A 15,718-nucleotide genomic window follows, 5' to 3' on the forward strand; every position below is an offset into this window, starting at 1 on the left:
TGCAGGTGTTTAGAGTTAATTAGTTGATTCAGATGATTAGGTTAAGAGCTCGTTTAGAGTACCTTTTCATGATATGCTAATTTTTTGAGATAGGAATTTGGGGTTTTCATGAGCTGTATGCCAAAATCATCAGTATTAAAACAACAAAAGACCTGAAATATTTCAGTTGGTGTGCAATGAATCTAAAATATATGAAAGTTCAATTATTATCATTACATTATGGAAAATAATCAACTTTATCACAATATGCTAATTATATGAGAAGGACCTGTAATTTATGTGATAGTCTGTTCATATTGCAGGCTATATTTATACAACTGATTATCGATGGCAGATGAAGTTGCAAATGTAGGTCAAATAAATTCACTTTGTACTTATAACTATATCGAGGTGCGTCTAAAACAAAATTAAATATCAATGAAAATTTCCTTTTTTCTGTAATTTAATTCAAAAAGTGAAAATTAAATATATTCTAGATTCATTACACATGAAGTGAAATTAATCTAGAATAAACATACTTTTCAGAAGGTCGACATTTCTGTTTTATAAATCCTTTTTCTGATTGGTTGTATGCAATATTCTAATATTTTGAGATACTGGATTTTTTATTCCATGATCAATCAATCATCCAAAAAAAAAGGCCATACATATTTCACTTTTTGAATGGACTTTCCATGATATTCTATTTTTTAAATGCACCTGCTCACTGTCAACTATTTTATCATAAAACAATGCAGGGACATCAAGATTAGTTGGCAGAGAATACATCTGCTGTACGAAATGAACAGCCCCCTGATTTACGGTTTAAACTAGCAAAGCATTGTGGGAAAATGGGCCGTCTTTTCCATTTTTACATCAGTAAATCTGTGTTCGATCTCTGGGTCTACTTCTGAAAGCTGTGGGATGGCATTTAACAGAATGACTTACACCTGGCTTGACAAAGCAGCCCCTTTACATCCTGGATTGGCGTTTATGCAACTGACTAATCCAAAGTGCCCAGGCTAGACTTTGTCAAGGCTGGCTTTATCAATCATCCTGGATATCTTAATTCCATGTTTATGCAATAGGCCCCTGGTGCCTAAAAATAATTTTGTTTTGATTTATGACTAACTGCAGGCTCTGCAAATGTAAACATATATAACATATAAACACATTTCCTGAAACTGCATAGTGCACCTTTAAAGCTGTACAAAAAAAAAATGTTTAGGGGCCCATTACTTATTTGGGTGATGACACATGGCCTCGATAAGACTAGGGGCAGCCCTGGCCACAATTTCGGAGCAACCTAAATGTATTGCGAAACTAATGTTGAGAGAGGGATTTCCTCCAAAGTTTTAACTATGAATTATGATTATTTTTGCCTGTTTTACTGTGTTTTATGTCATCATTGTACATGTTAGGCTTTTTTATATTTTAAGTCTTTTAGCTTATGGTTTATGTTTTAACTGTGTTGTCTCCATCTATGTTCAATGCTTTTGAAGTGAAGCTCTCTGTGACTGCAATATGAACTTATAGAAATGATAGAACTAGCAAGAGCTCGTCAAAATAAAAGTGTAAAATGAGTCTTTGTGTATATCCACGGTTAAGATTTGGAAGTGTTCATGTGTCTTCCAAGCGGATGTGTGTGTCACGATTCATTGGTCCTTTTCACCAGCGTCACCCGTCCCTAAACATATACGCTACACGATCCTGGCAGGATGTACTGTCCCTTGTTTTAAGACACCACTGGAAACTATCATACAGTGCGTGCCTACAATGCGTGAATGAGGGATTTAATACAAAATCCACTTGCTGAATTATCAACACAACTTGTACTATGCACACATGGCAACCAGTGCTATCTGGCTCTATACAAGCTATACCGGAGATAAGAGACAGCAGACTAGACCTGGACAATACTGCCATCATGTGGCTAAAGATACATTCACAATTGTATTCAATCATGAGGCAACACTGAAAGCTGTTTTTGTACTCATGTCTTATGGTCAGGTCAGGTTTCAATATGTCAAATTGAAGAATGGTGCAGACATGTTGAATGCCATCTGGAGTATATCATATGAAGTTGAATAAAACAGAACATAGCTAATAAGCATTATTAGTGGTTATTAGGTCAGTGCAAAGTGACCTTTCCAACTGTAGCTGAGTAATCATAGAACTTATTCTATTTCTTAAAGGTGCAGTCAGCGATTCTGGAGAACGCTTGTTAAAAAAATCACTTTTTGTCCAAATTGGTCAATATCTCTTCCGGATCCGATACCTGTCTGTACTGTGTTTGAGCTGAAAAATAATCCAGTGTTAATGCACAGCCTAGGCTCTGTAAACAAGTATGTTGCTAACTACAGTGGCCCTCTTTGTTTACATACCAGTTTACAGAGCCTAGGCTTGTTGCTATAATGTGCATGGGAACATGAGGTGGTCGTAACCCACACTGTTTTAAGTGGTTTCTATACATGAGTTTATTTGTGTATGCATTTTAATGAAAACGATTAAGCCAATTCTGTTTATATATTCATTTTTAATGTACTTCAACAGATACTAACACTACGTTAATAAACTCCTCACTTGTGATTTCACAGCTGACAATAAAAAAAACTGTACGAAGACTGGTTTCACACGGACATAGCAGCCATCTTCTTTGCTCTGCGGGCTGCTCCAGACTTCCTCTTCCCTTTAGCCTTTGAGGCGGGACGCTGGGAGACATTTTTGGCGGCTTTCTTGGCAGCTTTCTTGGCCTTTGGCTTAAAGGAAACATTTTTGCCTCCCTTCTTTTTGTTGTTAGGCCGATTTCTAAAAAAAGAAAGAAATAAATAGACACACAAACAGGTGCAAAAGAACTAGTTAAGATATACCAAAAAATGAAATCTACATTGGATACATTGTAACCATCTATCGTGGTGGTGTACAGAGTCAAAATTATGAAAATTGTGTCAACGTCCAAATATTAATAGACCGGACTGTAATTAGCACATGGCAGCGTTCTTTGGACTCACCCGCTGACTCTGTGTGTGTCTTTGACGGGGCAGGCTTTGCGTTTGTGCTTCAGGCTGCCACAGTTGAAGCAGCCCTCCTTCCCTTCACCGTCCCCACATGGGTGGTCTGGCAGGGCACAGCGGCCACACACCTCGCAATGTCTCCAGGCTGGAAGGTTCAATACAGACACACATTTATACATGACAAAACATATAAAGTAATGATGTGAAGACTTTGTATGGTAAGTGTATCAGTGTACATCTAACTACTCTGGTCTCTGGTATGATTGTGTTTGCATTTACGTACATGGTTTCACGCATTTCTCACACGCAGAGCAGTGCTTCCATTCTCGGCCGTCCTGGAAACAAAGGGAGAGGAAATACAAGTCGTAAAACCTAACAGCCTTTGTTAAGAGTTGGGTGAATATATATTACTACTATATGTAGTTGTGTGTTTATACCTTGGAAGGACAGACGTTGCATTTAGCACAGTGCCTGTTGAGGGACCAGACGGACCTCTGACACACAGCGCAAAACCTGATGGAAGAAAGAAATTATAAATTACTGTTTAGTTCTTATTAACTGTGAAAGTGAACAAAGAAAATTAAATAAAAAATAATATTTTTTCACTGAAAAATTAACATTTTTCATGACGCAATCAAACTGGAGATTTAGGCTATCTGAATGTAGTCAATGGTGAGATAATTAGCAAAACTAATGAAATACTACTAGATTAAAAAAATGCAGTATTGGACCTTTGATAAGCTGTTGCAATATTTTCGGTTTTGGAAAATCAGTGCATGGAAATGAAAATGTCTATTTACAACAACACACCTGCAGACTATCTAATGCTGACACTATAGCGATGTTAGCTCAAACAGATCTTTGTCTTTCCTCCACTGATAACTGTTAGGGATGGCCATTTAGAATTTTTTCTTTAACCGGTTAACCACCAGAATTAACGGTTATTAACCGGTTAACCGTTAAGATTTAATGTAGCCTATTTATAGTGAAATACATGAAGCATTATAGCAGTGCTACCAACCTTTTTTTGTTCCAAGGACCGGCATATTAATTTAAAAACAATTCAGGCACCAGTAGCCAATTTAAATGCCTACATTTTGACATTCACACGGCACCTTTGTCTGTTGTGAGAAGAGGTCTAGTATGCGAATGTAGGAGCAGAAAGTGCAATAAGTGACTGAAAAGGGACATTTACACACACACACACACAGGTTTAGGGGATGGGTAGCCCACCGAAACCCGGTGCTGAGCACGGGGCAACATTTTGAAAGGCCGTAGTATTGATAAGCTCTGACGTTATCAGTACAGCATAATGATCCTTAACGCTTTTGTTTATGACGGATTTTCGCTGTTGATCCTGGCACACAATCATGGCAGACCTGTGTCTGTGCAGGGGGCGGGCACTCACTGGCTGTCTGTCTGTCACTCCCTCACACTCACTGAGACGGTGATAGATGCAGGACAGCATCCACCTCAAGAAGGCTAATGCTAGTGCTATGTTAAGCTAGCGGGAGCCCACGCTGTTAATTAAATTATACAAACATATGACACGGGAGTGTTGTAATGTGACCACAAGTCGTGACTGGGAGCGTATCATGGACTTATTATAAAGTTGAGCGTAGCCTACACTACTCATTTCATTCTACCGACAGTTGGCATTCTTACATCCGGTTTAGCGATATCAAAATAAGAGTCCGGATTTCAGAGAAATTAAGATGATTTAATTTTTTTAACCGTTTAACCTTTAGTATTAACCGGTTAAAGAACTTCTTAACGGTTAACGGTTAACCAGTTAACCATGGACATCCCTAATAGCTGTAAGAGTGAGAGTGCCGTTACCTGTAGCCCTCCTCTTTGGGCAGAACCACTTGACTGGCTGAAATGTTAGTGAAGAGTCTGACAGGAGACTGCTTCCTGCCCGTCTTCCCGTGTTTGTACAGAGGATGGTTATCGTAGTCCACCTGGAGGGAAACAAAACAATCATTGACTTGTTTTGTAGTCCACGGGGGGAAAGGTGTAGCCTAGGGATAGTGTCGATCACTACATGTCTCTGCCTTGATCTATGAGTGTCCGCGATTTTGTTGGGAGACCTAATGATGAAATATTAATCTAGGTTCTGCAAATGTAAGTTAAGCGGTCATAGTTTTGACACCGGACACATATTACCAAACAAATGAGAACCAAGCTAGGTTTCCATGTGTTTTGGATGTAAAAGAAGAATGATTAAGCTTGTCTTTTTCTACCAAACGCTGTCCATCTTGAATTACAATAACAATACAATTTGATCCCACACATGTATAGTACTGCATGATCCCTGACAGTCAATCTCTAAGGCGGATACTAACAATATCATGTGTGCATTAATCAATATCTAGAAGTGATGCCCTGGCGGTGTACCTGGTAGTCCAGCATGGTGAATGAGGGGAAACACTCCAGGATACGAGGCTCAAAGAAATAGGGAAAGATCCACATCATGGACAGGTCAGCTTGACTGCTCTCTGTACACACACACAAACACACAGAACACAGGGATATGAGCTTCACACACACTGGACCATCTGGCTTTTTATATAAAAATAATTGTTTTACATTATCGTAATATCAAACTACATATAATGCTTCAATGTGGGATTTACAGCATGTTCTGCTTCTCCCTTTCAGGTACAAATCTTTTTTTTTTAGACATTAAAATGTTATTCATTCCCCCAAAAAACATATAAATTGTCATTTAAATCATTGTAACTTACTCGTCTCTCTTATTGTACATTTCATTTGCCATTGTGCATACTTTAATGTCCTCTGTTGTTTTACTGTTTTTAATAAAGAAACTATAACCCCATAAAAATAAAGTCCTAAAAGAGCATTACTAAATTACACCCAAGGAAAAGTTGCTAATGATTTGCTGTGGAAAATGACAGAAGGACACAGTTACACCAACCAGAGCTCTGCAGCTTCTTCCAGGTCTGTGAGATGAGAGAGAAGCTCTTGGCCAGAGGCTTGACCAGACCACCGAACGGAGGGTCAGCCACCATCACAACCTTCTCCCCTTCACTCTCTGTGAGGAACGACTGAAGTACCGCACTGGAAGCCTGACACACAGACAATACAAGTTTACCCTCACACTTCAAAATAAGGTCATTAAAAAGGTGCACAGGTAACACTTTATAAGAAGAGTACGGCCATTTACTGTTTAATTAAGGTTTAATAAGCATTCACTAAGCATTACCTAACTGTTAATAAATGCCTAGTGAATGCTTAATACACATAAACAAAGCATTTACTAAATGTTAAGCTTAGTTGATGTTCAATTAAGCATTAGTTAACTAAGCATTAACACTTACTTAATGCTTAATAGGTAATAACTATGTATTAACTTAGCATTAACTAACTGTTAATTTATGTACCCTTATTGTTAAGTGTTACTGGTGCACACAAATGCATTTCAAAATATAATTCCATATATTCCAAATGAACACAATTGACATAAATTATTTCACTTAGGAAAAATCCAAACATAATCTTAAAAATATTAACTTAAAAAATAAGAAAATTCAGTTTTGAAGTCTGACCTCTCCGTCAAAGAAGTGATGGTTGAACATGTTGTAGTGACAGAACTCCTCCCGGCTGTAGAACTGAGCGTACCTGAAACACAAGTCATTAATCAGAGGATGTGTTATTAGAAAACAATAATAGATTTGGACAACTTACAAATGTAACTAATTATCTTTAGTGTGTTTCCCTTTGTCTAGTATCAGCAGGCTGCAAGTCTGAACTTATCTACCGTATGTACACACGTGGTTTGGAAACCGAAAGGTGAACCAGGTGTATGCGCTGCAGGCTGAAGCTTGTATCAAAAAAGGTACACACCCTTTCCACTCTTCTACACTGCACATTCTTTACAGAAACAACGGAGGAGACACACACACACACAGGGCGCAAAGAGAAATTGGGTAAGTAACCCTAAAAAAACATGATTTAACATGCTAAAATAATACAATTTGTTGTTAAGTATTGTAAAAGCTGAACCATAGACAACATGGAACTGTCGGAATAAAAGATTAAAGTATTGTGCAGCTGTTTATAAGCAAAACTTGACCTACAAAGGTTTTTTTTGTTTGCCAAGCGTTTGGCATGGTTTCTGAACAGACAATGTTTTCACAGACTTTCCAAAAACCTGCAGAACTGGTTCCTGTACAGCTAAAGCATGCAAATCTTTCAGTTGCATGTTTAATAAGTGTTTGTTGTTTTATTCAGTCCTCAGAAATGGCAGAAAAGAAGGCATTATCTGTTGATAATGGCCAGTCGGCACTGGCTCAGTCTGCACAGAGTGCAGGGCTTGCGGCGTCCTCTGCAGGGACCCACAATGCACTGCAGGATATAATCAGCTTCACTCCACTGGACTCCAACCGTGACGCGGTGGTGCAGCCGTTCCCGCGCTCGCCCAAGCTACTGAGGAAGCTAGCCAACGCCGCGCAGCCCTCGCAGGTAAACAGCAACTACAACACTTAGGTTTCTGGAGAACAATAACCACTGATAGGAGCAGGGCATCCAGGTGGTATAAAGGATAGGTTCACAAAGTCCTTCTTAGCACCGTGCACATTGTGCAAATTAGGGGTGGGAATCTCTTGGCACCTCACGATTTGATTCGATTCTACTCTTGTGAATCATGTTTCTATAGGATTTCTATTCTATTATTTTCTATGTCATTTCAACACATTGTGCAAAAAGTATGGCTTGGAATTCAGCTCTCATACAAAAACGTAAACAGACACAAAGCCAGTGCAGGTCATATGGGTTTGCTGCTCTCTGCCCTTTTGTCGCCACTTTTAACAAATCGCACTTGTGTGGTGTGCATGCGCAGTGGTGCAGGAAATACTAATATTAAATACTAGTAAAAAAAAATAAAAAATAAAAAATTATATATAAATCGATTATTAACTTTTATGAATCGATTCGGAATCGTTCGAGGGAGAATCGCGATTAATCGGAAAAAAATGTTCCCACCCCTAGTGCAAATGATGGAATTGAATGGAAATTATGTTCAGAAATAATCACTGAAGCAAATAATCACTGAAGCAAATAAGCAGCCCTACACCTACTGGCTAAGAACCTGCATGTCAAGACTCATTGAAATCAACTGTTTTTTGTCGTTTGTCTTGTGCATTTCTTGTGGGTCAAAAGTACCGAACATTTCTGGTTCCAGTTGTCAACTATGAACATATGATTCTTTTCTTAGTCTAACATGATTGTAAATTGAATATATTTGGCTTTGGACAGGTGGATGGACCACAAGTAGACAGTTGAACTTGGGCACTGTATCGGTACAATAAGTATTGTCTCGTCCATGTTGTTCAGCCGGGCTGTGACTGTGTTGTGTGCAGGAGCAGCTGACCAGGCGTGTGGAGGAGCTGCAGGCCGAGAGATCCAAGACTGAAGCTCGCATCCAGTCTCTGAAGAAACGCAAGGCGGACCTCTCTGTAAGTTCTCATTCCACTTATAAAAAACACTTTTACTGATTCAACATCAACCTGTGGCCTTTACACTCTCAATGCCCCCCCCCCCCACACACACACACACTAGAGGAACACGGAGACAATGAAGCAGCAGGTGCGGGAGCGCTTTGAGAGCATGGTGTGCGTGCTACAGAGGGACGAGCAGAGCGTACTGGACTGTCTGGAGCTGGACCTGAGGCAGACCAAGGCCAAACTGGACCAGGTGCTGAAGGACTGGACCCAGCACCGGGACCAGGTGGACAAGAACCTCAGCAGAGTGCAGAGAGCGCTGAGCAGGGAGGAGGACGCCAAGGTCTGATTCAAGACATTTATCTTTAGCAATGGTGGAGCTTTTTCTTTTTTTTTGTCAAAATCAGTGAATATTTCCTCACGATCCGCTGCATTGTCTGTACGCTGAAAATAAATCTGGTGTTACACAGCATAGGCTCTGTAAACGGGTAGCAACATGCCCGGTTACATAACTATGGGTTGTGTATTAACACTGGATTTCATTTTTTTACTGCCCACATTTCGGACAGGTAACAGATCGCGAGGAGATATTCACTGATTCTGACAAAAAGGGATTTTGACAACAAGCATTCTACACAATTGCTGACTCCACCTTTAACACGGTTTTAAAAACATATAGTCACCGATTGTGCCGTCCTGGTGGTTTAATCTGTGTTTGTCTCATCTCAAGGGCCAGTGGGAGAATGTGAGGTAAAAACACTGCACTATTACATATAAAGTGTACCATTCTACATCAGACCTGTCCGTCTCATTGTGATCTTTGATGGTTCCCACAGTCCTAAGAAGCCAGACGCTTCAGAGAAGGAAATCAGACTGAATGAAGAGAGATTCAAAAAGCTCCTGAAGACATTATCCTCCATCTCCAAACAGCTGAGCGCTCAGCTGCAGAGGAAGACTCTTCTGTTAGGTACGGCCCACTAGTAGACACTGGTAGAGGAGACATACAGCACTATGCTACAATATAAACCATACAAAAGAAAGGGACATAAATCAAAATCAAGAAACTAAATATATCCCCACAAATTCTCATTCCAGATTCCTTCTCCGTGGTGATTGACAGGCAAAGCTGCCACAGCCAGATCAGCGTGGACTCAGAGGGGCGGGGTTTGTCCTTTTCAGTCACCCCCGTTGCGGCGTGTGCTGTGGAACATCCCCTGCAGTTTGACAAGGTGTGCTGCGCTCTGGGCCTCTCCCCTGTGCCGGCCCCACGGAGCTACTGGGAGGTGGACGTCCGCTGCTGCCCGGCATGGTCTGTGGGCGTGGCCTACTCCAACCTGGACAGGAAGGGGCGGGACAAAGCCTCCAAATTGGGCAGGAACAGGAACTCCTGGTGCGTGGAGCTTAACCGCGCTGACCAGCTTTCCGCGTGGCATAACGACCGCCACGTAGCGTGCCAGGGCGCCATGCCGACGCTGCCCGGTAAAGTGGGCGTGTGGGTGGATTACAACAAGGGCCAGTTAGTGTTCTACGACGCGGACACTATGGGGGTTTTGCAGAAGTTCTCAGCTGCTGTGACGACAGTGTTTGACCGGGCTCATCACCAGTTCACGGAGCCGCTGTACCCCGCCGTACGCTTTCTGAGACCGGCGGGGAACGCAGTGTGGGGAAGCCACCTGGAGCTCTGCAACCTCAACAGCCAATGATACTGTAGCTAGGGATGAGACTAGGGTTGCAAAGGGGTGGAAAGTTTCCGGTAAATTACCGGAAACTTTCCGGAAACTTTCCACGGGAACCTTCGCTCGGGAATTTTGGGAATATTCAAAATTGGAAATTATAGGAATTAACTAAATGTCGGTAATTTAAATTATTTTTTTTTCATATGCAAACATAAATCTAAACATCTAAACACTATGTTTGGTCATAGGCAGACATCCATGCAAAATAATACAATTAAAAATCATTACATTTGAACAGATTTATTTGTAAGAACTTTATCATGTTTTGATTATTTTATGAACAATCAATAATTTCACTGAACAACAAAAAGATGAATGTTGAGTTAAATATTACTCATCTGTCTGACCCAACCTATTCAATAAATAAAGTCAAATGCCCCCCATGTGATGGAGGAATGCACAGTGCATGTAGAGGGCATGGCCTCAGTACCCCTGCAGTAGGATGTGTGCTATGTGCAACTTGCCAAGGTTACTTGCATAAAATCTGGTTATTTTAGTCAAGATTTTGCTCAAATATATTTTCCCCAACTATATTTATAATCACTGTTTAAGCCTCTGTAAACCTGGTCTAGTAAAAATCAATATATGAAATCAAGTTGGGTGTCTCAATAAACTTTAAAAAAAATCTGATTTGAAATTAAATGTTCATAAATATATAAAAACTTAGTTGAAAAAACTGCTTTTTACAGTCTAGAACGTTTGCCAGGACTGAAATAACATAGTTAGAAGGATTTAGTGCATTTGGGTTGCTTTAAATTGAGTAAATTCCCGTTTATTCCCGTTAATTCCCAAAATTCCCGTTAATTCCCATAAATTCCCGTTAATTCCCATGGAAAGTTTCCAACTTTGAAAATTCCCGGAATTTTGCAACCCTAGATGAGACTGATATGGAAATATCAGTATGGGGTCCAATATGGCTGAAATCTACTCATCGGATTTCAAACAGATGCATTCCAGTCAATTTTTTTAAATCCATGTAAAAATCCAAATCCCATAGTAGGTTTTTTTTCTAATCTTAATTCCATAGTCCGTTTTTATATGTAATGGACAGTGAGTCTGGTTAATGTTGAGTACAGTCCACATCTATGTAAATCAGAGCGGCTGTGCAGTTAAATTCATCATGGTACACTACACACTAACAAATGAGTTGGACTGACCTCAAGTCGATGTCCAGCAGCAGACTCTTCATGGGCTCATGTGTCTTCTCCAGGTTTCGCACCTTGATCAGCTCATGGAGTCTGGAACAGACAGTGACAATCCATTACTAACTAAAAAAACTAAAACAAATAAAAAAATACATTTCCTACAGTGTTTCAAATGTCTGTCATTTCACTCATGTGCTGTCAAATCCTGGATGTCCTCAAATGAAATTACATTTAAGTCTGAGGTCATTCTGTTTGGTCCCCCCAAATACAATCAGGCCTTTGAGTTTGTCTGTCCTATGCTACTGTAGAAACACGACGGTGCTACATCGCAGTGTTCCCCTATCCTATGTAGATATAAAAACGTTCATTCTTAGAACATGGTTCTGGTGGTAAGAGAGAAGACAGGAGGGGATTTGCTCAAACTGACATTAATTTCCTTTCTTTATCTTTATTTGACCAGGGACAGTGCATATTAATAAACATTTCTGTAAATATGCCATATTTAGCAAGAAGGCTAGTTTGGGTCAGATGTTACAATAGGCTCCATAAAACAAAGCTAATTAACAAGAAGGATTAAAAAAAACATTAACCAGGGTTCAACATAACTTTTTTTTCCTACTGGCCCGCCGGGCCAGTGGATCTGAGTTTTACTGGCCCCTTGTATATTTTCACTGGCCCTGCACACACTTTTTTTTTCTTCATAATTTAGTGTCAATAATTATAATACCTGTATTAGAAAAATAAAGAAAGATAACCAGATCTAAAGGGAATATCTATACTGTAACAGTATAGATATTCCCTTTAGATTTGGTTATTTTTATTTTAGTTAATTATATGAAATGTTGATATTGCTCATACACATAATATAAAACCAGGCAAACATTTTGAATTAGAAGCCTACAACTGAAAGTATGTTGAAAGAGTCGGCCAGTATTTTAAAGTCCAGTAGTTTGATTTTATGATTTTTGATTGTTTTTATTCTTGAATTTGGGCAGTTTAATGAATAGTTCAACTGCAGAAGTCATGTTCAAACATAAAAAAAAAATAAGAGATGAAGGTCTGATCATTCTTTGTGGTGTGGTAGGCTGTTTTTTACTTTCTCTATATGCATTAGGGATGTGAATGTGTCGACCGAATGACCGGTTTTCCACTTGCGCTCAAGTTGACTTTAAAAATAGAATAGAAATACGAAAATCAGGGGGTTATGCCGTTTTTTTAATGGGATATTTCACCGTGTATGTGAGTTCACGTCTGGTCGTGAGCGCGCTGCAGGAGTGTCACTTCTCCATGAAGTGTCAGCTTCACATAAGAGTCCGGTGTGGGACCATTTTTTCAAACTATTGATAAAAAACAATGCAGTGCAAAATATGCAGCATAAGTTAAACGCTCGTCTGAGACTATGACGTTAAATCACCTTAGAAACACACAATGCGTTCGTCTGATCACAGCAGCGTTTCACCGTGTGATCTCGCCAGCGAGTGAGCCGCCGCGCAGATGAACTGTGGTTTGTGGCTAAAATAATAACCGGGGATATTCTCCCCGTTAGCGATTTCAATGGGAAAGACTTCCGCGATTTGATTGAATGTCTCGAGCCTGAAAACACAGTGCCAAACTGCGCGACTATAGGAACTGTACAGTGAGCGGAGTCCCTCCGTTCGTTTCTGTCTACAACCGACACAATCACCGGAGACGCATTCACAGCGTTTAAATAACGCCTCTCATTTGTATTACCATTGGGGCTTGTATGCAAATACTGTAACATTACGGTGGCAGATAAAGGAAAAGCGCAGTTATCACTTTCTGCACCTCAACCTCTGCTGTGGGAAGAAAGAAAGGGGGCAAAGCAAGTCGATTGATTTGTCGACTCGCAGGCGGACGGTAGGCAGCTCTGCCAACGGAGCGAGAGTGCACCCGCTTCTTGCTCCACCTGTCAAAACGCCCACGCATCGGTTGTCCATTAAAAAATATATTTAATATTAGGTTTATTATATTGAGTCTTAAATAAACACTGCTTTCATTACGACTCTCAACGCGCATTTCAATGAACCATGATAGTCTACAAAAAAGGTAGTCTACAAAAAGATACTGAACTGTGATTGGCCAGTCACTGGCCCGGGCGGGACAGTGACTGGCCAATCAACTTGCCCTGCATATGATTTTACTGGCCCCGGGCCATCGGGCTATACGTTATGTCGAACCCTGTTAACCAATTAATAAGTTTTACCTGGGCGTCCCCACACACAGCACCCTCCTGTAGCCCAGAGCCTCCAGTGTGTCCAGCAGGAAGTGTGTGCTGCGGTCGGTGAACAGGTACTGTGCGTTGCTCTTCTTGTTGTCCAGAGGCTTCAGCAGGGCGCTGGGCCGAAGCAGCTGATTGGCCGTCAGACCCACGGTCTTGTGGGTGTAGTGGGCCAGGGATTCCGTCGGCAGCAGCAGCAGCTGGCAGTCCAGACAGAAACGCTTCTCGTCCACACGCAGGGCCGAGAACTTCTTCAACCTGACGGACAAAAAAATGGCAGAACTTTTTAGATACTTTGTGTGCTCGACTTTTTGTTACGCAGGTTAGATTCACTCAATGCAAGGATCACCAGCTCAACCATTTTAATGATCCTGTATAAATGGCAGTTTACAGTAAATCAATCAACTATAGTTGTAGCCGTTACAAATAAACAAATAAATATTGCGCAATGCAATTTCCACATCCGACACTGATCCCTTCAGCTTAAGGTGTCTTATCGAGTTTGATAAAATAGTTAGAATAAAATTAGGGTAAGGCAGTAATGAGATAACACCGCATCATTGGGTAATCAAAAATTGCAACGGTATATCTTTAATTAAAAAGATCTGCTGTGCAATGTGAGCATGTTTCTAAAATATGCCTTGAGACAGAGTGTGTCTGTGACAGTCAGCAGCACCAGTGCCTGTGTTTCAAAATGCTCTAAAAGTGATGACAGAAGACCTTAATGATGGAGGCCGTATTTGACCAATAAAGATCCTGTCAAGAAAATGTGCTGCAGCCGATTCCTTACCGGCTACAGTACTCCTTGTGGGTGAACTGAGGTCTCTTGGACCGGTTCTCTGCCTCTCTGGCCAGCAGCCTGACCTCCGACACCTTCAGGGCAAAGGAAATAAAATAAAACACAGGTGACTGGATGCATCAGGTGTCTGAGGCTGTGTTTAAAAGCTATAATGCGTAACTTTTTCATATAAATGAATGTAGGTTAAATTCAAGCCAAAGGAGTGGACCTAAGTTGGCTCCACAAAACTCTCTGTATTTCTCAGTATGAGGCAGCGTTTTCAACAGAAGTTACGCACTTTAGCTTTAAGTGACAACATCATAACTCCAGCCGGCCTACCTTGTCATCTTCCCACTGGAAGAAGTTGCAGTCTTTCCTGTCTCTGCAGGCGGAGCAGGCATAAAACCTCCGGCCTGCCTCTCCTCCTTTGGAAGTCTTCTCAAACAGCAAGGTTGGACCTGGGCAAAAACAGATGTGACCTTACGGTTATTATATTAACTGTGACGCACGCTGCTTACCTCACATTGAAAAGCTGAGCAAAAAAAAAAACGTTTATAATGCTAAATACAAAGTACAAGTACAGAGGCTGGGTTTATTTAGCAACAACATTAGCTACCTGTGTTATTCCGACGGCCTTTTAATTTGATACTGCATGGTGGCTCGGACTATGAATATTGGACTTTAATACTAGTTGTTGTGTGTTGTATCATACGCCGAATTCATTAAAACACATTATTTATTCGTACTGTCTCATATTGTAGTTCACCGAAGGTCACCTTATTCAAAAAGTGTGCATTTATAATAAAACATAGCAGATTTCCTCAGGCAGTTTGGTGTTAGCTTGAAGCGTTGGTTCCCACTCACCGTGCGGGCAACATGGCGCTGCCTTTTCGCTGTCTGCGACAATAACCTCGATTGCAAAACTGTCCTCGTTACCCTCGGCCATATCCACGTCTTTAAACTAGCACAATTAATAAACTTTACTCTAAACTTTTCAACACGAGACCTAAGCCTGATGGGTGGAAGAAGCCATGCTGACTACAGTCGCGCAAGTTTGACGTCATGACAATGCTGTCGTAGTAAAAACTTGTCACTGACCACGAACCAACCGGAATCCGTTATGTATTAATTTGTTAATGATTGTTCTGATACAAAGAGCTTTATTTTCACAAGTGTAATACATGTTTGCTGATCTTTTTTAATAAAGAAAAAATATATAAAAAAAACTTAGATCTCCATCTTATTCAGAGGTGCAGTTATTTAGAAATCACGATAACATATCCAATTGAATTAAACTGCTTGTAAGGGGAACACTGTGATGTAGCCAAGGCCTAGCTTGTGCTGTTTTTTTTTATTTTTTTTACT

General features: G+C 40.5%; 2 protein-coding genes across 2 annotated transcripts; one reads left to right on the forward strand and one right to left on the reverse strand.

The window, feature by feature from the left end:
• Nucleotides 1–2,504: 2,504 nt before the first annotated feature.
• Nucleotides 2,505–15,394, reverse strand: zcchc4 (zinc finger, CCHC domain containing 4). The gene is made up of 13 exons (XM_080051910.1): nt 15,218–15,394; nt 14,693–14,811; nt 14,366–14,448; nt 13,561–13,833; nt 11,349–11,429; nt 6,563–6,635; nt 5,932–6,082; nt 5,391–5,491; nt 4,833–4,954; nt 3,431–3,506; nt 3,277–3,328; nt 2,991–3,138; nt 2,505–2,787 (listed from the first exon to the last, which is right to left on the reverse strand). Exons 1-13 carry the CDS (start codon nt 15,297–15,299, stop codon nt 2,610–2,612), a joined length of 1,539 nt encoding a protein of 512 aa, XP_079908036.1. The 5' UTR covers nt 15,300–15,394; the 3' UTR covers nt 2,505–2,609.
• LOC307269081 (butyrophilin subfamily 3 member A3) lies at nt 6,899–11,338 on the forward strand. The gene is made up of 7 exons (XM_080051911.1): nt 6,899–6,943; nt 7,248–7,478; nt 8,375–8,470; nt 8,574–8,798; nt 9,186–9,205; nt 9,292–9,422; nt 9,551–11,338. Exons 2-7 carry the CDS (start codon nt 7,257–7,259, stop codon nt 10,156–10,158), a joined length of 1,302 nt encoding a protein of 433 aa, XP_079908037.1. The 5' UTR covers nt 6,899–6,943; nt 7,248–7,256; the 3' UTR covers nt 10,159–11,338.
• Nucleotides 15,395–15,718: the final 324 nt, after the last annotated feature.

This window comes from Ammodytes marinus (assembly GCF_949987685.1).
Source record: "Ammodytes marinus genome assembly, chromosome: 23".
In the NCBI taxonomy this organism is placed as follows: Eukaryota; Metazoa; Chordata; class Actinopteri; order Uranoscopiformes; family Ammodytidae; genus Ammodytes; species Ammodytes marinus.